Here is a 24,940-nt window from a genome sequence, read left to right as displayed (position 1 = left end):
CTCGTTGGGGTGCCCGGATTGCAAGATTATAATTAGTGATAGGGAAGAGAGAATTGATTTAGCGGTTCTAGCGATATATGACTTTGATGTGATAGTAGGCATGGATTGGCTAGTTAAGCAGAGGGCGGTAATGGATTGTAGTAGCAGGATGATCCAATTTAATCCAGTTGGACGCCCTAGATTCGAATTTGTAGGAAATCAAGGTGAAACCTCGATTCACTGGATTTCGTCGCTAGAAATGACTAAGTTGTTGGACGAAGGATGTGAAGGATTTCTAGCGGCTGTGGTTGATTTGATGGCTGAGCAACCGAGGCTAGATGACATAGCCGTGATGCGTAATTATCCCGATGTCTTTCCTCAGGAATTGCCGGGATTGCCACCAGAAAGAGAAGTAGAGTTTGTAATCGAGTTGGCACCTGGGACTGAGTCAATCTCGAAGGCACCTTATAGAATGTCGTTGTCGGAGTTGAAGGAATTAAAGGCGCAAATGCAGGAGTTATTGGACAAAGGATTTATTCGTCCAAGTGCGTCTCCATGGGGAGCGCCAGTTTTATTTGTAAGGAAGAAAGATGGGTCGTTGAGGTTGTGCATCGATTATCGGCAGTTGAACCAAGTGACGATTAAGAATAAGTATCCTCTGCCAAGGATAGATGATTTATTTGATCAATTGCAAGGGGCTTCGGTATTTTCTAAAATTGGTTTGAGAATAGGATATCATTAATTGAGGATTAGAAATGAGGATATACCAAAAACAGCATGCAGGACGAGATACGGGCATTATGAGTTTACAGTAATGCCGTTTGGGTTGACGAATGCCCCTGCTGCATTTATGGACTTAATGAACCGAGTGTTCAAGGAGTTTTTAGACCAATTTGTCATAGTTTTCATAGATGACATATTGGTGTACTCGAAGAGCCTAGAGGAGCATGAGTTTCATTTGAGTAAGGTTTTGCAGACCTTAAGGGAACACGCACTGTATGCTAAATTTAGCAAGTGCGAATTTTGGCTCAATCGAGTAGCATTTCTTGGACATGTGATCTCGGGGGATGGAATTTCAGTAGATCCGGCAAAGATTGAAGCCGTGATAAAGTGGCCGAGACCGATGATGGTAACCGAGGTTCGGAGTTTTCTAGGTTTGGCAGGATACTATAGACGTTTTGTGGAAGGGTTTTCGGCAATAGCAACACCGCTGACACATTTGTTGAGAAAGGAAACAAGGTTTGAATGAACCGACAAATGTGAAAGGAGTTTTCAGGAATTAAAGCATAGATTGATGACGGCACCATAGATTGACGACGGCACCAGTGTTGACTATTCCATCTGGACCCGGAGGATACGAGATTTATAGTGATGCGTTGTTGAAAGGATTGGGGTGTGCACTCATACAAAATGGACGAGTAGTGGCCTATGCGTCAAGACAGTTAAGACCGCATGAGTTGAATTATCTGACGCATGACTTGGAATTAGCCGCAATATTGTTCGCCCTTAAGATTTGGCGACATTATTTATGCGGAGAGCAATTTTAGATTTATACTGACCATCGGAGCCTCAAGTATTTATTTTCTCAAAAGGAGTTAAATATGAGGTAGCGTCGTTGGATGGAATTGCTGAAGGATTACGACTGTGATATTCTATATCACCCCGGAAAGGCAAATTGGGTAGCAAATGCATTGAGTAGGAAGTCAAGCATCGCGCACTTGATGGTCAAGGAGTGGACTTTGTTGGAAAAGGTAAGAGACTCGGAATTTAAGTTTGAAGTAAGTCAAGTCTCGAGCCTGTTAGTCATGCTAAGGATTGAACCGAAAATTCAATCAAAGATTAAGGCCCTACAGTCTACGGACCAAGAGACTCAGAAGATTTTGGAGATGAATACTACTAAGAGAAAACCGGATTTCCAAGTATCCGAGGATGGGATCAGATCTTGAAGTGCCGAGGACGATTGTGTGTGCCCGATGATGCGGAACTTAAGGAGGAAATTTTATCGGAAGCGTATTATAGTAATTATAGCATCCACCCCGGTAGTACAAAAACGTATCAAAATTTAAGACAGTACTATTGGTGGAATGGCATGAAGGTAGACACAGCCAGGCATGTGGCTAAATGTCTGACGTGCTAACAAGTGAAAGCGCAACATTGTAAGCCCGGAGGATTGTTTCGACCCTTGGAAATCCCAGAATGGAAATGAGAACATATAACTATGGATTTTGTAATGGGATTACCAAGGAGCCAAAAGGGCCATGATTCTATTTGGGTTATTGTTGATCGATTGGCGAAATCAACGCACTTTTTGGTCGTGCGAAAGGACTTTGCCTTGGATAGGTATGCTGATTTGTATGTGCAACAGATCGTTCGTTTGCATGGGGTACCAGTGACCATTACATCAGATCGTGATCCCAGGTTTACCGCCAATTTTTGAAAAAGTCTGCAGACGGCATTAGGGTCAAAGTTACAATTTAGTACAGCCTATCATCTGCAAACGGATGGCCAGTCTGAGAGGACAATTCAGACTTTAGAAGATATGCTTCGGGCATGCGTATTGGATTTTCAAGGCAAGTGAGAAGAGCAATTGCCCTTGGCAGAATTCGCGTATAACAATAGTTTTCAGCAGAGTATCGGGATAGCGCCGTTTGAAGCGTTGTATGGTAGAGCATGTAGAACGCCTGTGTGTTGGGACGAAGTGGGAGAAAGAAGTATAACCGGGCCCGAATTAGTTCAACAGTCGATGGAGGCAGTTAAGATTATACACGAAAGGCTGAAGACAGCGCAAAGCCGTCAAAAGAGCTATGCAGATAGAAGGCGAAGACCTTTGGAATTCCAAGCAGGGGATCACGTATTCCTTAAAGTATCGCCCACGAGAGGATTGTCCCGATTTGGTAAGAAAGGAAAGTTGAGTCCGAGGTACGTGGGACCCTTTAAGGTGTTGGAAAGGATTGGAGAATTAGCGTATCGCCTTGCATTACTGTCAAATCTATTGCAGGTGCATAATGTGTTCCACGTATCGATGCTGAGAAAATATGAACCGGACCCAACTTACGTGTTGAATTATGAGGAAATAGAAGTTAACGATAAGGTGTCGCACATCGAAAGACCAATAAGGATCGAAGATCGGAAAGAAAGAGTTCTAAGGAACAAGATGATCCCGATGGTCAAGGTCGTGCGGGAACATCACGGGACAGAAGGTGCGACATGGGAAAGTGAGGAGCTAATGCAACGTCAACACCCCCAATTATTTTGAGTAGTAGGTTGAGTTGTAAATTTCGAGGACGAAATTTTTGTAAGGGGGGAGAGTTGTAACATTCCGAAATTTGCCCATTTGGGATTTATGAAATGAATGGTTTTATGAACGTATTTGTAGTTAGTTCTCGCCCGGAACTGATCATTCCTGGGATACTAAACATTAGGGAAAGGCTAATTAGGGATTTAAATTTGTACGACTAGAGAAATTCAATCGTGAACCGACTTTCGACCATAGAATTGTTGAGGTGACATTTTGAGCCAATGTAGGCCGATCTTAGGATAGTCATGGGCCGATTCGTCACTGTCATACGAGTGGATCACGAGTGATTCCGTATGACCACAAGGAGAGGTGGCGAACGATCCAGAACTTATACCGAATGGTCGTGCCCGACGGAACTAGCGATTGACCCTCACGATTACATGACAACCGAGGTCGTTACGATCCGAATGAACTTGCACGTGACTTGATTTAGTATCAGTCATGGGTCGAATATGCGAATTTCCCTAGAAGCCGCACGTTAGTTTGAGACATGCTCAAGTTACGTTATATAAAATCCAGTTATTAATTAGAAACCAATTTGGGCATTGGAAATTAGGAAGTCACGACAGGACAATTTGGACGACGTTGTTATTGGCGTAATCAGCTTCCGATTTGCTCGAATCCTTCAGAAAAATTAAATTTTGGCGAGAAATGAAAAATGACCATTCTACCCTTGGAAGTTTGTTAAGGCCAATGTAAATGGGGAAGGGCATTTTGGTCATTTCGCCCTAGCCTTAGAAATATAAATTTTTGGACAATTTTAACCTTAGACTTTTTTAGAAATCCCCAAATTGCCCTTGGATATTTTGGAAAAGATTCAATCCGGACCGTTGATCTCAAGATAAGATCGAATCTAGGCCGTTGATTTGGATTGTGAGATAGAGGCATGATGGTCTTTTGGCACCTCAATTATTGGCTTTGGACTATTTAGTCCAAATCTCTCTCTCTCTCTCTCTCTCCTCACTCTCTCACCTCTCTCGGTTCACTCTCCCTCTCTCCCTCCCGACCGAACTCCCTCAGCCTCCCACCGGTCACCAGCCCAGCCGCCTAGGCCGGCCATCGCCGCCGCCCGCCCGTCCAGCTGGATTGGCCGCACGCCGGAGCTGCTGTATGCCGGAACAGCCGTTCACCTAGCCCAGCCACCCACCCCACCGATTCTCTCTCCCCTGTTCTGCCTCACCGAGTCACCATCACCCTCGTCCTGTCCTGTTCCGTTCAGCAGCCGCCAGCCACCGCCACTCGCCGTCGAGCCGTTTGCCGCCGTCGCACGCCATTGTGAGGCCACCGGCTTGCCACCCCATTCCATTCTAGCCGAGCTAGCCTAGAGTTCGTGTAAGTCGCCCTCTAAACCCTATTTAGGATGTCGGGTATCGATAGACGCGATTAGAGGTTAAATCGGGTTAATTAGTGTCGGTTTAGGGGTTATTTGGGGCTGTTTAGGGGTTATATTAATAGACTGAATTGAGAATTCGAGTAGGCTGAATTGTGGGTGAAATAGTGATGTGTTGGGGCTGATTTGATGCTGAATTGAATGCTGCAAATTGGGACTCGTAATGATGAGCATATGACTTGATTTGAGGACTAAATGGTGTCGGGTTGGCGGGCCGTGTTGTGGCTGAATTGTGGTGGTAATTAGGGCTGGAAATGAACTTGGAAATGTTGAATTTGTGGCTGTGTATGTGGCTGTGATTGTGGGCCCATTGGTGGCCTTGAATGCTCGTTGGTGTGTGAATTATTTGATTGAAATGCAAGTTGTTGTGTGCACGCATGGGCTGAATTGAATGGATCGTCATTTGGAAATGTTTGGGTTAAGTTAAGCATGTGAAATGCGTGAGATTGATGCGTTCATGGGCCGAGTGTAATCGGCTAGTAATTGGGCTTGTTGGTGTGTAAAGTGTGCGGGTGAATGAACGAGAAAGAATGTGAAACGTCGAGCATGAGGTTACAAGAATCCCTGAGGCGGTACTATTACGCGGGGAATTGTGCCGTCCTGAGGTGGTACTATTACGCGGGACGATGCCCGGTATTATCGGAAGACTATCAACCTGAGGCGGTACCATTACGCGGGTTGTACAGTAGGTGATAGGTATTGATCCTGAGGCGGTACCATTACGCGGGCAAGATACATGGCCTGAGGCGGTACCATTACGCGGGCCGAGAAGTGTTGTAAATATGGCCAACCTGAGGCGGTACCATTACGCGGGTTGTGCACTAGGTGACGGATGTTGAGCCTGAGGCGGTACCATCACGCGGGCAAGATACATAGCCTGAGGCGGTACCATTACGCGGGCTAGAAGTGTTGTGGATATGAGATGATCGCAGTGAACTTGAGGCGATACCATTACGCGGGTCACTGGTGAGTCGAGCGGGATAGTGTGATGAGATGGGCACAATCGAGCGAAATGTGGAAATGAGGTGTTATGTGTTCTATGTGGGTGTTTTGAGTATGAAACGTATTTGAAATACACATGTGATTGGAAATCTTATGATTGAGACTAACCTGCAGATGACGTGTATTAATGCCAGGTAAGTGCAAATGGTGTGCTTGATATGTAATCGATGCGTGTTAGTGTGTTTGATTATCTGGAGATATGTGTTAGTCTAGGGTGGGTTTAGGGTGTGTGCTTGCTGAGATGTGATCTCATGGTTGTTTCAACCAACAATTTTCAGAGCCCCCGCCTGAGCCATGAACCTTCCGCCGCTCCCGCCGCAGTGTTTTGGGATTCCTATGCATACCGACCATGACGTTGTAGAATACCCTGTATACGAGAATATGACCTGGGTTAAGCACACTTCAGTAGTATGGATAGATATAGGACTTCCTCTATGGCAGGCTCATACGTATACTGCCTGGATGTTTTGGGATGGGATGGACGAATTTGGCCCCATCCGAGGATTTGATGTGTCCTTTGATGGAGTTGGAGATTGGGATCCGTCGGCCATACCCCCTCCCGACGGTGAGATGACTAATTTGGAAACTAGTCTTGCTCAGTCAGGGCACCAGCACGTCCCTGCGACACCAGAGCCGACAGTAGCGGAACCAGATCCAGAGCCAGAAGAATCACAGGCAAGATATGATCCAATGGATGTGGATCTAGAGGTAATACCTGAGGAAGAACCCGGAGAGGACGAGCTCGAGGGTGAGCCTGAGGAGGCGCCGGAGGATGAGCCAGTAGAGGAGCCAGAGGAGGATCCCGAAGAGGAGTCTATTGGCGAGGAAAGGATTGAAGTTCAGGTAGAGTTGGGAGATGAGGATAACCCAATCGAGATTGAGGCTGATTCGGGGTCGTCAGATGAGCACGTGCCTGATGAGGTTTCAGATGAGGATGATGAGGAGAGTGAATCAGAGTGGACGCCATCCAAAGGGCGTAGGGGCTAGATTGGGGGTAGAGTATACATTTTGACATGTATCATTTTTGGGAGATCGGATACCTAGTAGGTTGCTGATCTCGGTGGATTGCAATTTAGTAGTTCGATGTGCTTTTTGGCTATGTGGATTGTAAAAGGCGGTTGTGGTATAAGTTTGTTTTGTAAATGGATATTGTACATATCGAGATATAGTGTTATGTTTGGTGGTTTGACAATTTATTCCTCCCTGCTACCCCATGATTTTATTGTCCGGGATTATATGTTTGCTTCCGCCGCGATTAACTTCGATGGGATCATTTGGGTTGGCGACGTTTCCTGGGACGTCGCACTAATTCGACCGAAGAGAGGGATGTCGCCAGCTCGTTGGGGTTTGGGGCGTGACATATCGTAAATTGAAGCTGACTGTGCTACAGTTATAGGAATCGTCGGAGATGAAGCCAAATCTGTAAATTTCTAGCGCAGCTTGGGAGGAATTAGCTATCCCCCATTCTAGTACCGCTGGGAAATGCCGACTCGCCATCAACTTATCGAAGTCCGTAGTTGAAGGTGCGAACTGCAACCTATCTCCCAAGAAGGCATGCTCGCATTTATTCTCTGCTGGTTTCTTGTCCACCCGGAAAGTGACGTTGAAAGCCTGAAGATCCGAGGTAATTGTGGTGTGGCGGCATCCATCGCGGCCTGAACAATTCATTTTACTAAAGATGTGTTGTTTTTTGCATTTGGACTGGCACCCTATGATAGCAGACGTTGTGTCATCCAATAGAGCACATATGTTGCTGCTCGACTCAGAGAAGATGAACTGGCTTCCTTTCAAGCTCACAGGCGCAAAGCTTCTATTGCCCCCACAGCTCACATTCGATGAGAAGATTATAGGAAGACTGACGCTGATCATGCCATTCGTTCCACCTTGGAAATCGGGTAGCGAAATGTTGAGCACCCTCAAGTTGGTCTTGTTCAGTATGGGGGTGGTGCCGTCACTGCTGTCCTGGCTGGCAATCTCGTACCACTCACTGAGGAAACACTCGGTTCCAATCCCGAAGGGGAAGGGAATGGCAACGCCATCACATGTTTGGGGGCAATTACCCTTCACCAGGGGAACTGCTAGCGATGCTTGCTTCTCAAGCAAAAGTGATACTAGAAGCAGAAGAATCAGAAACATTCTTGCTCCTGCTTCTTTTGTCCGGAAATCGTGGACCTGTTCGAGGAATGAACGGAGGGCACAGTTACTTATACGCCACTTTTGCCTGTAGTCGAGGACCCTAGCATGTCCGAGGATACTTCTTTGAGCAGAATTGTCAAAGCTTCAGATCCTTCCTGGAGTAGAAAATTCTCCACTGAAGTTGTCATCTATTTTGGCGGCCAAGCGAGAATGATGTCTCGATCGGGTTTGCTTTGATGGCAATGGCGAATGTCATTTTTCAATCTCACGGCTGAATTTGATAAAGAAACTCATCAGATAATCACAAGATAATAAAATGATGAGACTCGGAGATATGTTCTTTTGTTCCCCGTTGAAATGTCTCCTTTGAGAAAGGCTATCAGTCTCATTTTCAGATTATTTTCAGATTAAAGGACTTTGAAGAGTCGTTCTTTGTTCTGGAGTCACATTAGGACAGGGCTAGTAAGGTGCCGAGAAATGGGGGAATTTCGGAAATATCTGTGCGTGTCCTCGGTGTGTGTCCCACTGTATTATTCTCTAGCTGCCCATGACAGGACAGTGAAACCGAAGCAATATACTGGTTTCATACCGGACAAGTAACTTTACATACAATAGCAACGCATCAGTAAATATAATTTAAAAAAAAGGTCACGTTAGCATTTTCTTTCTCACTAAATTTTCAAGTTCTTTTTTTGATGTGTAGTGCTTGGTGAACGCCACACGGGCGGAGCGTTTGGCCGTAATAATAAAATGCCACATCAGAATGTTTTAGTAGCTAAATTGGAAGAGTTAATAGAGAGAGAATTCATTGCACTAATTTGGTAAGTCTTAGAACTTAATTGGTGGATTATGTTGATTTATGCCCATTAGCGAGCACACAGGGAGCTTTTGGCCGTAACAATCAATTGTGTGGCGCTCTCATGAATTCTATCTCAAAGAAACTGCAAGCATTTTGGAATCGTGACAAAGTCTTCTCCTAAGAATTTGTCTTTTTTTTTTCGCAAGATTGATAAAGATTGTTTTGTGAAAAATTGAATGGGCTATATACTCTAAGTTATTGGCATAACTGGAGATGGGAAACATTTAGAACATTGTAACTCGATTGTGATTGTAATCTCTATTTTATCCCCATGGTCTATCTTGGAACCCTATGTTACTCTCCAATGGAGTCGGTGACACCGACCAAACCACTTAAATATGGTGTCCAATTAATTTTCTTGTTCTATCTATTAAACTTTTCGATTGCTTGGTTTCACAATAATTGGTATAAAAGATAGGTTAGGCTGACTTGAAGTAGATTGATGGCGACGGAAGAAGGAAATGTGAAAATCAACAAGTTTGATGGGAAGGATTTCAGTTTTTGAAAATGCCTATTCTGGACAGGAAGAGAATGGCGACGTTCCCGCATAGTTCCACACGGTTACACCTTGCAAGTCCCGGTGCAGCTCCGGATGCTTGTTCCGTGGGGGAAACCGGAAGCAAAAGAATTTGAAACACCGAGCTCGACATGATTTTCATGTCTCGTATCTGCATGGACGTGAAACTATGGAGAAAGGAGGATATTGACCGAGACCCTAAGTAGTGTTATTTACGTGGAAGAAGGGATAGATATTCTTGTATTGAAGGCATTGTCTTATTACAGCTCTGTCACGTCCTAGTATCTCTGAGGGTGCTTCCTTGAGGATAGTAATATCAACGCTTGAAAGGTAGACGACACCAATTAAAGCAGCAGCTGAGTGTGACTTCTCCCATTGTTAGGGCCATAACTTTGTCCTCGTCTTTCTCATGAGAAAGATTTGGAGAGTTATCAAGATGGATGACCTTTTGTCATGGATCCCGTTAAGCACGTTAGGACCGAGTGACAAAGAAAGATTGAATTCGATAGCTTTTAACCCTTGAAAACGGAGTTATATCCGTCTAATAGTTTCTAATCTGCCAGCACAAACGCAAAATTGAGACGATTATCATGAGTGGACCAACTTTTGGTGACCCTGCTCTTGTATTCCCACTTGTTTTTTCTTTTCTCCTTTTCGAAAAAGAAAACCATTTTCCACAACAAGAATCTCTTTTAAAATGGCAAAATCTTCCAACACATTTATACTAAGACGGCCAAGACATTTTCTCTTGACGAAAGAAATGGGCTTTGGCATCTTTTCAATCTACAAAGGAGAAAGCAAAAGTCACTTTTCCTAAAGCAAAAGTGGTTTCCTTTATAACTTGTTCATGCGATGTGCGTGTGTCACGGTCTTCTCCTATTATTGAAGCAGGAGTAATTTTTATTGTTCTTAGTCCAATGCTTTTCATGCTCAAGCAATCAATAAAAGCACTCGGGAATTTTTTCTTTTGGGCCCCCAAAACAGGTAAAAAGATGTACGTGAATCATGTGGGAAGTCTTTTGCTTCCCCATTGAAAGAGATTGCGCCCCATGCACTTGTATTGAAGATGACTAAATATGATTATTGCTTTAAACTAGTCTTGCTAATTTGCTATTGCTCTGGATCATGCTGTAAGAAGTATGCTGAACTCTTGGCACTGTTTTATTTCTTATTTTCAGTAAAAATATATATAAGAAACTATTTATTGTACCGACGAGGGGAGAGAGACTATATAGCTGATTTTTTTCAAAAAAAAAAAACAATTAGGTCCAAAGAATTTTAAGACCAAAATCCAAAAAATGTTCAGTCACAAAAAGTAGTGCATTGTGATCATGAGTAGTCTTCCCCAGAATAAGGACATTATCAATGGGGTATCGCATGTGAAAATCTAGTCAGCGTTGGTATCTGGGATTTTTTTTTTCGTTGGTCTAACTTCATACATAGGAAGAGAATTTGAAACACCGAGTTCGATATGATTTTCGCGTTTCATATGTACACGGACCTTGATTTATGTAGAAAGGGGATAGGGGCCGAGTCCCGTAATACTGTTATTTAAGTGGAAGAAGGGAAGAATTTTTCACATGCTGTACTCTTAGATGTATCTTTCGATCATGCACCTGTTCATAATTTGAGATATGTTGAAGCTTAATGACTTTAATAAAGTTGACTCGATCATGTTTTTGAAACTGAAATTAGATCGCAGCTCTTTTCGACATTGAAAACTAACCGACGCATCGAACTGGCCAAAGGTTGACACAAGCAGGACGCTTGTTCCCAGGAGTGCAAGTGCATGCAACTCTAATAATGTATTCCTCACAATAAGCTTTAACATTTTCTTGATACATGAACTGGAAAGAACATTCCATCTTGTTGAATAGTCAAAACAGCAAGATCCCCCGATTTGTTGACTAGTCTACAAGGTTTCTTCCTTCGTCCTCCCTCAGCAAAGGGATTGGGTTCTGTCCCGTTAAGAGTTCAACAAGGATCCCTGCAAAACTGTACACGTCTCTTCTCGTCTGTAAATTAACTTGTTTGGAAGTACTCACGGGCCTGTCCTTGTGGGTGATAATGCCAGAAAGAGCTCCCTTCACCGTTGTTTCACGATGTGTGAATGGCTGCAAATCCGAAGATGTTGCTAAATCCAAGTCCACACGATAAAACTCCCTCGATCATAGAAATGTCGAAGCTCGAGGACGTCAAGTCCCATCTACATGGAACCAATTTGCACGTAAACTAACGTAGACCGGCATGGTGGGATCCAACGGATGACTTGCTGATAGTGGCCCTAGGGTCTTCAATAACGTTATCCCCTGAGAACTTGTATGAGAACAGTTCATTGACTTAAAGCCTCCCACAGTGGTCCTTTGCTAGCTATTGCGCCGAAGATGACTTTCCTTGACCCACAAGCTTCAAGTTGGTGGGCCACCACTAAACTTGGCTAGGTAGGTTAGTGGTCTCGAGCCCACCTATCGTCCACGAGATCAACAGTTATCGCTATGCCATGATCGAGCCTTTAACAAACTTGTGCTCATGGGCACTGCTTAGCTTGTGTGAACAGAATTATGGACTCTTGACACGTCAGGCTAGTTATGTTGACAAGCTTGTTTTTAGGGTCTCAAGTGGTGTTGAGTAGCTGTAATTTAAATATGATATTTTGTCGCGGATACTTAGCTACTCAACCCTTTCATTCTTATGATCTCTGTTCCGTAAACTTCCAAGTTAACACAAAATCTTTCACCATTTGATATGATAAGAGTTTAGGAATTGGAAATGAAGATGCAGCTCGCGGATGGCCTCCTGTGGAAAAATCCACACAAAAAATATCACAACAATGGACAAGTACAAAGAATGGAGTAGTGTGCCATTTGCGCCTAGTAGAACACGCAGCAAATCAATGCCATTTCTGGGATTTTTATCGAGTGAAACAATACAATTTTCGATGGGAAAAGTACTAAAAAAGTCATAAACCTATTGCATTGGTATAAATTCAGTTCTAAACTTTTCAATTTGATTAATTTAGTTTTAAACATTTTCATATTGATAGCAATTTAGTCCATCTTGCCAATTTATGCCAGAAATCGCTAACGTGGATGCCGGCTATACTATGTGGCATGGCCAGCACTGATGTAGAAATTTTAAATAATTTTTTAATAATTTTTTCATTTTTTTTTATTACCTTCCCTTTTAGCCTATGGCCAGCAACCGGCCACAGGCAAGAGCGTTATGGCCCTTGCTCAGGCTGTGAGGGTACAACCCTTGTGAGAGCTGGCGAGGGTGACCCTTGCCTAGGCCACGAGGGTCGAACCCTCGCAGGTCCTCACCTGTGGCTGGTCACCGGCATACTGGCCCTCACTTGTATAACCCAAGGAGCGCATCTACGGAAACTTATGTTGTTGAAAATCCGTAGTTTAAGTCCCCGATTTTGTGCTCAGACATAAAACTAAATTATGATCTTCAAGAATTCTGTTGTGATAAACAACATGACTTGCGTTGCCTAAGGGCAATTAATCAAACATTGGCGGGACTGTTTACTATCATGGCAAAATCAATGGAATTATGAAAAAAGAGCATCAAACATCTCCGATATTAAAAGGAGTAGTAAATATCGTTAGAAAAATTACCAAAAAAAAGTCCTAAACCTATTGTAAAGATGCCAATTCAGTCATAAACCTTTCAATTTGGCCAATTTAATCATAAACCTTTTGCCAATTTGCTAATTTAGTATTTCTGGCCAATTTTAGCTGGAAATTGCCGACGTAAACACTGGCCATGTCACGGACGGTTGGCCAGTACTGCCGTTGATAATTTTTGCCGTGCCTCATGGGATAGTTGGCGTCCACATCGGCGATAACCAGTCAAAATTGGCCGAAGTGACTAAATTGATAGATTGTAAAAAGGTTTTAAACTAAATTGACTAAATTGAAAGGTTTAGGACTGAATTAGCATCCGTGCAATAGGTTTATGACTTATTTAGTAATCATCCCAAATATCGATTATATACGAGTTGGTCCATGCACGATTGATTTCCGTTGTTATTGTTTTGCTATTGATATAAGTAGTTTGTTTTTTTGGTCATGATTGATATATGTAGTTCGGGTGGTGAGTTTGATACATCATGTGGTGAGGATTTAAATGATACCTTGATCTAACCAACCGGAGCATCGGCAGCCGGCAACAATCCCTCTATACCATCAGCAATTCAGTGTGATCTTCAAGGATCTCAAGATGGACTAAAGTCATAGCATCATGCTGGAGCTAGATGATTGCAACTTGCATAGTATTTCCAAATTGGCACATACACGGGTAACATAATGTCTAGCTAATTACAGGACCTAAATATACTTGGGATTGGTATGACTTCACAGTTTTTTGATCCCGAACACACAGAATAAGTTCATTACCAATAAATTACTAACCAAAATCCTCCTATCGGTAAACTAACAAGTTTTCCTCCCTTTTCTCTTTTCTTTTTCTTTTGCTCTAAAGGGGAAAACCAATTTCCATTACAAACAGAGCAATATGACTCACAAGAGTAAGAGGCAAAACGGATCATCACCACGTCTCACTAGGTAAGAATGGCTGCACATCCGAACATGAAATGACATCAGGGTCGATGTTTGACTTGCTAGATTTAAAAGCAGTAGTATAAGATTCAATCGCCTCACGGTCCTCTTGATTTTGCTGAATACTCGAAGGGTTTTGGAGCTTCCTTATCCCCTCCAACTCCAATGCCACTTCTTTCATTGTAGGCCTGTTCCTCCCATTCAAGTTCAAGCATCTTTTCGCAAGGTTAGCAACTAATGCAATCTCTTCCTTCTTACCTTCTTTCAAAACTTGAGCATCGACAATGTCGAACAAGCGATTCCCCTCCAAGATTGGCTTTTGTCCTGTTAATAGTTCAACAAGGACAACTCCAAAGCTGTACACATCACTTTTGTCTATAAATTGACTGGATTGGAAATACTCGGGATCTAGGTAGCCGAAAGTCCCCTGCACCAACGTGGTCACATGAGTTTGATTGAGGGAAATAGACTTGGAAGTACCGAAATCTGCCACTTTTGCCCAATATTTCTCATCCAAGAGGATATTGGTGGACTTGATGTCTCGATGATAAATGGGAATAGAGGCTGCTGAATGCAAGTAGAATAAGGCTCCTGCAATTTCAGTTGCAATTCGTAGGCGTGTGTCCCATGATACACGAAACTCTTCATTTGGGTCATGCAGATATTGGTATAAAGTCCCGTTTGGTATAAACTCATATACTAAAAGCGGGACTTCCATTTCCAAGCAACACCCTAATAACTTAACCACATTCCTATGGTTGATTTGTGAGAAAATGAGGACTTCATTTATGAACTGTTCAACTTTGCCCTCGTATATCGCTTTCGATTTCTTAATCACAACTATTTTTCCATCTGTCAACATTCCCTTGTAAACAGTACCTTGTGCACCTTGCCCGAGTATCCTATCCTCGTTGAAATTGTCAGTGGCCTTCTCTAGATCCTTGGAGTTGAACAATTTGTTTTTCTCGACATTGCCTTCGGCTGAAGATAGCTCACTTTCCAACAAAAGACCACCATTGCGTTTGAAGTACTTCTCTTTGAGCTTTATTTCTTTTCTCTTCTTGATGTATTTGTACAACCCCCATAAGACAAGACACAAAAATAGTGCCCCAAGGCCAGCTCCAACCCCTGCATTACAAAAATTTGATGGGAAAAAGTCCAAAAAAGGTACCCTTATTGTCAAGTATCTATATGGTCTTATCATCAAGAATAGTAGTGAATTTGATTAAAAGGAAATCATATAAGAGGGATTAACCTGCGCTCCTTTCATGTGGATTTATCTTAACGACCTTGAATAATTAATTTGTCTCCTGTTTAAGTTCCATCAGGTGATATTTTCATACATACATTTGGACTGTACAACTGATCTCCATTACAAGGAATTTAGAAAACCATTGATGAAAGTGAAAGAATGCCTACCAGTATTCATCTTGACTATTATTGTAATAATTCCAATTCAAATATGACAAAAATAAGTAGGACCCTTGGTTATCTTTTGATAGATCTGAAGCGGCGACATTAGAAAAGTTCTAAGTGTGGTCTTACCTATCAAATAGTATTAGGGTACGAAGAAAGTTTCGAGGTTGTTTTGATAGATACTATTGATCGAAACTTATCTATAATCATCACCAAGCAAATGGACAATCCTGCCAGAATGAAGGGTAAGGAAAAATTTATTTCCGTTTATGCTGTTCTTTTTTCTAACAATAATCAAGAGCACGAACCGGTCTAAAATTCTAGGTTAAAAGATCTACTTACCAATAAGAATGAATTTAGCTGTATTTCTACCATTGACGCAATCATATGAGCCCCGTTTGTTCACGCAAGTCCCGGAGCACATATTTGGATCTTCACATTCATTAATATCTGATAACAAATGATAAAATAGATATATTAGCAGCAAAACCCATCTCGTTGAGTAAAATTAGCGAGACTACTGGGTCACCTTTCCTCATAAATTATTAATTCCATGGCTAAAGTATAATGCTTGTAACCAAAAGGACTGTCATGTTGCCCTCTATTTCCAGTAAATTTTTATCAATACAATCCGTTCAATTTTGTTTGAAAGTGCATTCACTTTGTGCAATCTTGGGCAAAAAAGAAAAAGGCAGAAAATCATGTATGTGATCATTAAACAGCGTGAATGAAATCTTTTCAGAGAAAAATCTGGATATGAACGAGCCACTTCGCTGTATGGTGCCCTTAAATACGGAATGGGATAGCATGAAGTATATTACCTCGGCATCCTCCACTAAGATAGGGGTTGCCACCATACCCCCGTCTGCAGTAGCACTGCAATAGCATTTTACTGCTGTCGACGCTGTCTATCTCACAGGCGAAAGGACTAGTATAGCTAAAGTTGTATTTTGCATCGTCATCTTGCCGGATAAGGTCAAGTGCATAGTTGGTATTGTTCGCAATCCCCCATACCAGCACCACTGGAACCGTATCGCTCAATCTCAAATCATATACACCTGTAAAATCAGACCTCAACAAAGCGTACTTGCACCCCTGATGTCCACCTTCTTCTTTGAAATCCACGCTAAAGCCCTGAAGGTTCAAAGGGAGCTTAGTCTGGCAGCATCCGTCCCTCCCAGAACAAGCACTGTACTTGCTAATGTTGAAGTTGGTTCCAGCAGATTTCGACCAGCAACCGACAACAGCTGATTCTGTACTATTAACTGTCGCCAGGGTGTTGCAACCGACCAATGTAAAGACGTTCCTTGTCTGGGAGAAGACAAATGGACCTCCTTCAAAGCTCACCGGAACACCAAATCCACCGCCACCGCAGCTTGGATTTGAGGAAATTACAGGAAGACTAACATTAATCATGCCATCCACGTCTGCATCGGGGAGTGAAATGTTGAGAACTCGCAATCCAATCTTCTTTAGAATGGGAACCGCGTTGTTTTGTTCGCAGACGATCTGGTAACAATCGTCCAAGAAACACCTCCTATTCCAAAGGGGAAGGGAACGGTGACGTCCCCGCACGTTTCAGTACAGTTAGGCTTTGCAAGTCTAGGTGCAGCTCCTGATGCTTGTAACATGAGGGAAACCAGAAGCAAAAGAATTCGAAACACTGAGATTGACATGATTTTCAAGTTTCGTAAGTGCACGGACCTAAATTTATGGAGAAAGCAGATATAGGCGGAGTCCCTTTATATTGTTTTTTAAGAGGAAGAAGGGACAAAATTTTCATGTACTGTGTACGCATAATTTTATTCCAGCTGTTACTTCCTAGTATCTTCGAGATGTTTCCTTTAGGGAAAAAATTGCATTACAAGTCCTAAATATCCAAAATCTTATAGGAATGCAATCAAATCCTAAACCTTTCAATTGGGTAAATCAACTCCTAAACTTTTAGGAAAAAGGGCAAAAGAATACTACAAGTGCCATAACTTGTGTACGACGCTCACTTTAGTGCCATAACTTTTTTTTGGATCACTTTAATGCTAAAATTTTTGAAAAACGATCACTTAAGTGCTAAATTTTTTGAAAAACGATAACTTAAGTGCCAACTCCGGTGCCGTACACAATTTTTCGCCGGAAATCTGACGTGGCATTTTTTTATTAATTTCTGAAGCTGACGTGGCTCGCCGGAGTCTCGCCGGAGATTGGCACTTAAGTGATCGTTTTTCAAAAATTTTAGCACTTAAATGTTCATTTTTAAAAAATTTAAGCACTTAAGTGATCGTTTTTCAAAAATTTTAGCACTAAAGTGATACAAAAAAAAGTTATGACACTTAAGTGATCGTTTTTCCTCCGACTTGGCACCAAAGTGATTCGAAAAAAAGTTATGGCACTAAAGTGAGCGCCGTACACAAGTTATGGCACTTATAGTGTCCTTTTGCCTAGGAAAAAGTGTAATCGAATCCTAAACTTTTCAATTGATTAAATTAAGTCCTCTAACTTTATTGAGAATTGCTATTAAATCCTAAAATTATGTTTTTTTGTCATAATCCTATAATTATGTTGAAAAGTGCAATTTATTTACTTTTTGAGTGATACAAGATAATTTTAGATATTGTTCGTTGAAAAGATTTAATTGCACTTTTGAAGAAGGTTTGGAACTTAATTGAATCAATTGAGAAATTTAGTACTTGATTGTATTCTATATACAAGATTTTGGACTTCTTTGTCCACCTTTCTTTGAGGACAGAAATGTCAAAGCTTGATAAGTAGAGAACACTAATTTAAGCAGCCAAGTGTGACTTTTCCATTTGTTTGGTAGAGTTTTATTTTGGTCAGATTTTGGTAGATAATTTAGTCATCATTTTTTTCATGGGAAACAATAAGAGCATTATCAAGATGGATGACTTTTCAGGATCTTTTGTCGTAGTTCTCATTAAAAACATTAAAATTGAGCCAATTCTACTCGATAATATTTAACACTTGGAAGCAAAGTTATATCCATTAAGAAAATTTGGGTGAGAATATTATTAGTTTAACAATTTTTGCTCTATCAAGATGAACACAAAAAACAAATCGCTATCCCAAATGAACATACTTTTGATGACCCCGCTCTCATGTTCCAACTTTTTTGTCTCTCCTTTTGGAAAAAGAAAACCACTTTCCACAACAAATGTATGCTATGACAGGACAGCCACGATTTTTTGCTCTTGACGACTGAAATGGGTGTTGGCATCTTTTCAACCTAGGTAAGTGAAAGCAAAGCTCACTTTCATTAAAGCAAAAGTGGTTTCCTTCTGATTTCTTTAGTCGTAGTGCGATCTTCGAGTGTCGTAAACTCTCTCATTATTGAAGCAAAAATCAATTTCGTTGCTCTCGAGTGCGGTACGACGTGTAACGGGTCCCAATGCTTTATTTGCGCAAGCCATCGATAACAACACTTGGGAATATTGTTGGCTCCCAGAAAAAAAGTGAAAGATAGTACGTGAATCATGGGGCACGTTTTTCGCTTCCATAATGGAAGAGATTGCGTCCCCATGCACTGGGATGTCTGGCTCCAAATGGTCTAATCAATCCTGGACTAAACATGATCATGCTATGAAAGTATTCTGAATTCTTGGCACTGTTTTATTTCTTCGCTGAAAATTAATATAGCAAACTATCCATGGTACCAACAAGGGGAGAAAGAGACTAGAGAGCCTGTTTTTCGAAAAAAAAAATTAGACCTAGTTTAATATTTCTACCCAAAGATATATTTGGACCAATATCCAAAGAATGTTCAGTCACCAAAATTTGTGCACTGCGAACATGACTGGTCTTTTGATCAAGGAATGAAGTTAGAAGCGGCATACTTTTTATGTTCGTACAGATGAAGTTCCAAATTTATTACCTTAGCTTTACATTGCTAGACCCTGAACTTCATTAAGAGTGCTTTCATACACTCATCCTCCTAATTTTCTATGAGTACTAACCTTGTGCCACATACTCAATCACTGTTTAAGGTACAATAACTTGTTACCATTTGACTTTGACGATTTCATTAGAAATTGTAAAGTTTGGTTTACACTATGCTTGACTATTAGCAATTGGTCTAGCACCTATTCCTTTGGCAATGCTGCTAACTAAACCTCTCAATAGTCCCTTAGTGAATGGATTAGCCAAGTTATTATTTGTTAGAACATAAATTACTAAAATAATTTCTTCAGTAAATGATTGTCGAGCATACCTAGGCTGTAAACTAATATGTATAGATTTTCAATTATATATTTTATTGTAAACCTTAAACATTTGTTGCCTCACTATTGCATTGTAAAGATATTATTGTCATTTGTTGTTGTCACAACTCTATATCTAATAGCAAATTACGCAACCATTCAACCTCTTTATCAGCCACCAATAGTACTATCAATTCATATTTTATCATTGAATGAGCTATACGTGTTTGCTTCTTTGATGCCCAAGATACTGCATCATTTGCAAGCTTGAAAACCCATATAGATGACGACTTGTTATCAATTGTGCTAGTTGTTGAACTAGGGAAAATTACCGAAATAGTCCTAAACCTATTGCAAAAGTGCCAATTTAGTCATAAACCTTTTTTTTTGTGCCAATTCAATCCTACACCATTTGTAATTGTGCCAATTCAGTCTATTCGGTTAATGTTGATGTAACAATTTTTTTAAATATTATTTTTATTATTTTATTAATTTTTCCTTTTTTTTTCTTTTCTTTCCCTTTCTTCTTTTTTTCTCCCTTCATCTTCAACCTCTAGCCTATTGTCGGACCGGCGACCGGCCAGAGGCTAGGCCCGGCGAGTTTGACCCCACTAACCGCTGGTGAGGCCAACCTTGCTAGCGGTCGGCGAGGCTCGTCCTCGCCTAGCAACAGCGTAACGACGAGGTCAAGCAAGGCCAACCTCACTAGTTGGTGAGGACGAGCCCTCGCTAGCGACGACAAGGACGAATTGGCGAGGTGGGCCTTGGCCAATGTCACACCCCGAATCCCCATCGAGCTCGCGACATCCCTCTTGCTCGGTCGGATTAGTGCGACGTCCCAGGAAAAGTCACCGACCCAAACGATCACGCCAGATTTAATCGCGGCGGAAACAATAATATAAACTCGGAAAATAAAATTGTGGAGTACCAGGGAGAAATAAATTGCCAAACCATCAAACAAAATACTATACCTCGATATATATATATATACAATATTCATTTACAATTCAAACTTATACCACAACCGCCATTTACAATCCACCAAGCAAAATATGCACACCGAACTACTAAACTACAAATCACCGACATCATAAAAAGATCAGTAGCCTGGGTAAGCACTACACCAAAAATGAAACACTTCCAAACTCTTCCTCCACTCCAAAAACTAACCCTTATGCCCCCTGGATGGCGTCCACTCTGACTCGCTCTCCTTAGAATCCTCATATGAAACCTCATCAGGCACGTGCTCATCTGAAGACTCCGAGTCGGCCTCAATCTCGATCGGGTTATCCTCATCTCCCGACTCTATCTGAATCTTAATCCTTTTATCGTCATCAAACTCCTCTTCTGGCTCGTCCTCTGGCTCATCCTTTACTGGCTTATCCTCTATGGGATCCTCCTCATACTCCTCCTCCGGCTCCACACTCGGGTCCACGTCCATCGGGTCATACCCGGCCTGCGACTCCTTCGGCTTTGGATCCGGCACCGCTACTATCGTCTCAGGCGCTGCAGGGACATGCTGGTGCCCTGACTGAGCTAGACTAGTCTCCAAACTAGTCATCTTACCGTCGGGAGGGGGTATAGCCGACGGATCCCAATCGCCTACTCCATCAAATGGGACATCAAATCCACAAATGGGGCCAAACTCGTCCATCCCATCCCGAAACGTCCAGGCAGTGTAAGTATGAGCCTGCCAAAGAGGTAGCTCTATATCTACCCATACTACTGAAGTATGCTTAACTTAGGTAAAATTATCGTCTACAGGGTACTCTCCAACATCATGGTTGGTGTGCATAGGAATCCCAAAATGCTGCGGCGGTAGCAGCGGAAGGTTCATGGCTCAGGCAAGGGCTTTGACATTGTTGGTTGAAACAACCATGAGATACTTCTCAATAAGTTCACAACCTAAGCCCCACCTAGGCTACCACGTATTCCAGACAAGTCCAGACACCAAATCAAACAACACACAAACAACACCCACACAATCACACTTACCTGGGCTCTCGGTACACGCAACCTGCACGTTAGTCTTAAATTCACATTTACAAACCGCATGCACTTTCCAACCCAATCTCATGCTCGAAAGCACATGTCAAACACACCACATTTCCGAACTCCGCAATTCACACTCATTCATGCACCACCACATCATTTTCTTTTGACTTACCACATTGTACCATCTCATACTTAATCACTTTCCTCAGCCCGCGTAAACACGCTTCAGGCATACTGATCGCGACCCGCGTAAACACGCCTCGGGTCCGATCCCATTCTCACTTTCTTTCCTCAGCCCGCGTAAACACGCATCAGGCCTACTGACCGCGACCCGAGCATAACACGCCTCGGCCCAATCCCACAGTCGTATCATGACCTGTGTAAACACGCCTTAGGCCGATTTAATTCCCCGCGTAAACACGCCTCAGAGATTTAGTGATCACACGAACATACCAACACACCGTATTTTGTCTGTACCCCGCGTAAACACGCCTCAGGGCCTTTTAGTGATCACACGCACATCGCATGCCTCAAATCTCACATGTGCACACACTCGGGCATTAATTTAAATGCACACAATGCACCCAATCTCACCAATTCAATTCAGCCCACATATACACATACAACCATCACAATTCATGTCATTTTCTCCGCAATTCACGGCACCACACGACAATTTCATGCAAATACTCGCCGAATCAAATCACCCAATTTACGCATCCAACAGAAAATTACAGCACATAAACCAACACATTCCAGCCCTCAATTGGCCTATAAATTTCCACCAAAACAATCCCAATTTTTCCCCTAAGGCCTCTTATCCAAATTAGCCCCTAAAACCACACTAACTCGTGTCTAAACAGGTCTGATAATACCCGATAAACTAGGCAAGGGTTAGATTGTAACTTACTTAGAATTTCCAAGCAAGATCAACCTATCTGAGGTTGATTAGGCGACTGGAACGCGGCGACGACGACGGTGATCGGCGGCGGCGGCTAGGCTTGGCCGGCTAGTCCATGGCCACGAGAGAGAGAGAGAGAGAGAGAGAGAGAGAGAGAGAGAGAGAGAGAGAGAGAGTGAGCCGAGAGGGAGGGAGGCGAAACGGCAGTGGCGTGAGGGCGGTGAGGCCACGGATTGGTGGCGGGACGGCGGTGGCACGGCGGACGGTGGCCGGACGGCGGTGGCACGGCCAAGAAGGAGAGGCGGCGAGCGTACGGTGAGGGGGAGGAGAATGGCCGAGAGAGGGAGAGAGAATGAGAGATGAGAGAGAGAAAATGGGTTTAAATAATGCACCCAATAATTGAATTCCCTTTATGGCCAAAATGACCATCTTGCTTCTCTCTCTACTTTTCAATCAACGGCCAAGATTTGTTCTTATGCTGAGATCGATGGCCGACATCGAATCTTTTCCAAAAATATCCAAGGGTAATTTGGGAATTTCACAAAATTCCAAGGGCAAAATTGTTCAAAATTTGTCATTTCTAAAGTTAGGGCAAAATGACCAAAATGCCCTTTCCCATTTACACTTCGTCTTAACAAACTCCTAGGGGTAAACGGTCATTTTCCATCCTTCGTCAAAATTCTATTTTTCTAAAGGATTCGAACAATTCCAAGGCTGAACATTCCAATAACAACATCGTCCAAATGTCCTGTCGTGACTTCCTAATTTCCAATGCCCAAATTGGTCTCTAATTAATAACTGAATTTTATATAACGTAACTTAAGCGTGTCTCAGACTAACGGGCGGTTTTTGGGGAAATTCGCATATTTGACCTGTGACTAATACTAAATCAAGTCACATGCAAGTTCATTCGGATCGTGATGACCTCGGTTGTCATATAATCGCGAGGATCGATCGCTAGTTCCGACGGGCACGATCGTTCGGTATAGGTTCTGGATCGTTTGCCAACTCACCTCGTGGTCAAACGGAATCACCCGTGATCCACTCGTATAACGGTGACGAATCGGCCCATAACTATCCTAAGATCGGCCTACATTGGCTCAAAATGTCACCTCGACAATTCTATGATCGAAAGTCGGTTCACAATTGAATTTCTTTAGTCGCACGAATTTAAATCCCTAATTAGCATTTCCCTAACGGTTAATATCCTAGGAATAATCAGTTCCGGGCGAGATCTAACTACAAGTATATTCATAAAACCATTCATTTCATAAATCCCAAATGGACAAATTTCAGAATGTCACAACTCTTCCCTTCTTACAAAAATTTCATCATCGAAATTTACAATCCAACCCATTACACAAATAAATGGGGGTATTGACGTTGTATCAGTTCCTCACTTTCCCAAGTCACACCTTCTATCCCGTGATGTTTCCACACGACCTTGACCATCGAGATTGTCTTGTTCCTCAAAACTCGTTCTTTCCGATCTTCAATCCTGATTAGCCTTTCGACGTACGACACCCTGTTGTCAACTTCTATTTCTTCATAATTTAACACATGAGTTGGGTTTGGTTCATACTTTCTTAACATCGATACGTGGAACACATTATGTACTTGTGACAGATTTGGTGGTAACGCAAGGCGATAAGCTAAATCTCCAATCCTCTCTAACACCTCAAAGGGTCCCACGTACCTCAGACTCAACTTCCCTTTCTTACCAAATCGGGATAATCGTATCATGGGCGATACCTTAAGAAATACGTGATCCCCTACTTGAAATTCCAAAGGTCTTCGCCTTCTGTCTGCATAACTCTTTTGACGGCTTTGAGCTGTTTTGCAGCCTTTCGCGTATGATCTTAACCACCTCAACCGACTGTTGAACTAATTCTGGCCCGGTTATTCTTCTTTCTCCAACTTCGTCCCAACACACGGGCGTTCTACATGCTCTACCATACAGCGCTTCAAACGGCGCCATCCCGATATTCTGCTGAAAACTATTGTTACACGCGAATTTTACCAAGGGCAATTGCTCTTCTCACTTGCCCTGAAAATCTAATACGCATTCCTGAAGCATATCCTCTAAAGTCTGAATCGTCCTCTCAGACTAGCCATCCGTTTGCGGATGATAGGCTGTACTAAACTGCAGCTTTGACCCTAATGCCATTTGCAGACTTTTCCAAAAATTGGTGATAAACCTGGGATCACGGTCCGACGTAATCGTCACTGGTACCCCGTGCAAACGAACGATCTGTTGCACATACAAATCAGCATATCGGTCCAATTGAAAATCCTTGCGCACTGCCAAGAAATGTGCTGACTTGGTCAATCTATCGACAATTACCCAAATGGAATCGTGGCCTCTTTGGCTCCTTGGCAATCCCATCACAAAATTCATAGTTATATGCTCCCATTTCCGCTCTGAGATCTCCAAAGGTCGCAACAATCCTCCAGGCTTACAGTGTAGCGCTTTCACTTGTTGGCATGTCAGGCACTTAGCCACGTGCTTCGCTATATCTACCTTTATATCATTCCACCAATAATACTGCCTCAGATTCTGATACATTTTCGTACTCCCCGGATGGATACTATAACTACTACGATGTGCTTCCGATAAAATCTCCTCCTTAAGTTCTGCATCGTCAGGCACGTATAATCGTCCTCGGAACTTCAAGAT

General features: G+C 42.4%; 1 protein-coding gene and 2 pseudogenes across 1 annotated transcript; 1 reads left to right on the top strand and 2 right to left on the bottom strand.

The window, feature by feature from the left end:
* The first annotated feature begins 6,239 nt into the window (after nucleotides 1–6,239).
* On the top strand, nucleotides 6,240–6,656 carry LOC130135641 (uncharacterized). Its single transcript, XM_056305254.1, has one exon. It carries the CDS (start codon nucleotides 6,240–6,242, stop codon nucleotides 6,654–6,656), a length of 417 nt encoding a protein of 138 aa, XP_056161229.1.
* A 378-nt stretch (nucleotides 6,657–7,034) lies between these two features.
* On the bottom strand, nucleotides 7,035–8,198 carry LOC130134460 (wall-associated receptor kinase-like 1; annotated as a pseudogene).
* A 5,272-nt stretch (nucleotides 8,199–13,470) lies between these two features.
* On the bottom strand, nucleotides 13,471–16,881 carry LOC115680442 (wall-associated receptor kinase-like 22; annotated as a pseudogene).
* Nucleotides 16,882–24,940: the final 8,059 nt, after the last annotated feature.

This window comes from Syzygium oleosum, unplaced genomic scaffold, assembly GCF_021117445.2.
Source record: "Syzygium oleosum isolate NSW1041296 unplaced genomic scaffold, Sole_v2.1 Sole_v2.36, whole genome shotgun sequence".
NCBI classification, from domain to species: Eukaryota; Viridiplantae; Streptophyta; class Magnoliopsida; order Myrtales; family Myrtaceae; genus Syzygium; species Syzygium oleosum.
Note: the sequence above shows the minus strand (reverse complement) of the source record. Positions and strands in the feature narration are given on the sequence as shown.

Excerpts from the sequence above, each read along its gene's own strand:
- LOC130135641 (XM_056305254.1), top strand. The coding sequence starts at position 6,240 with ATGACTAATTTGGAAACTAGTCTTGCTCAGTCAGGGCACCAGCACGTC.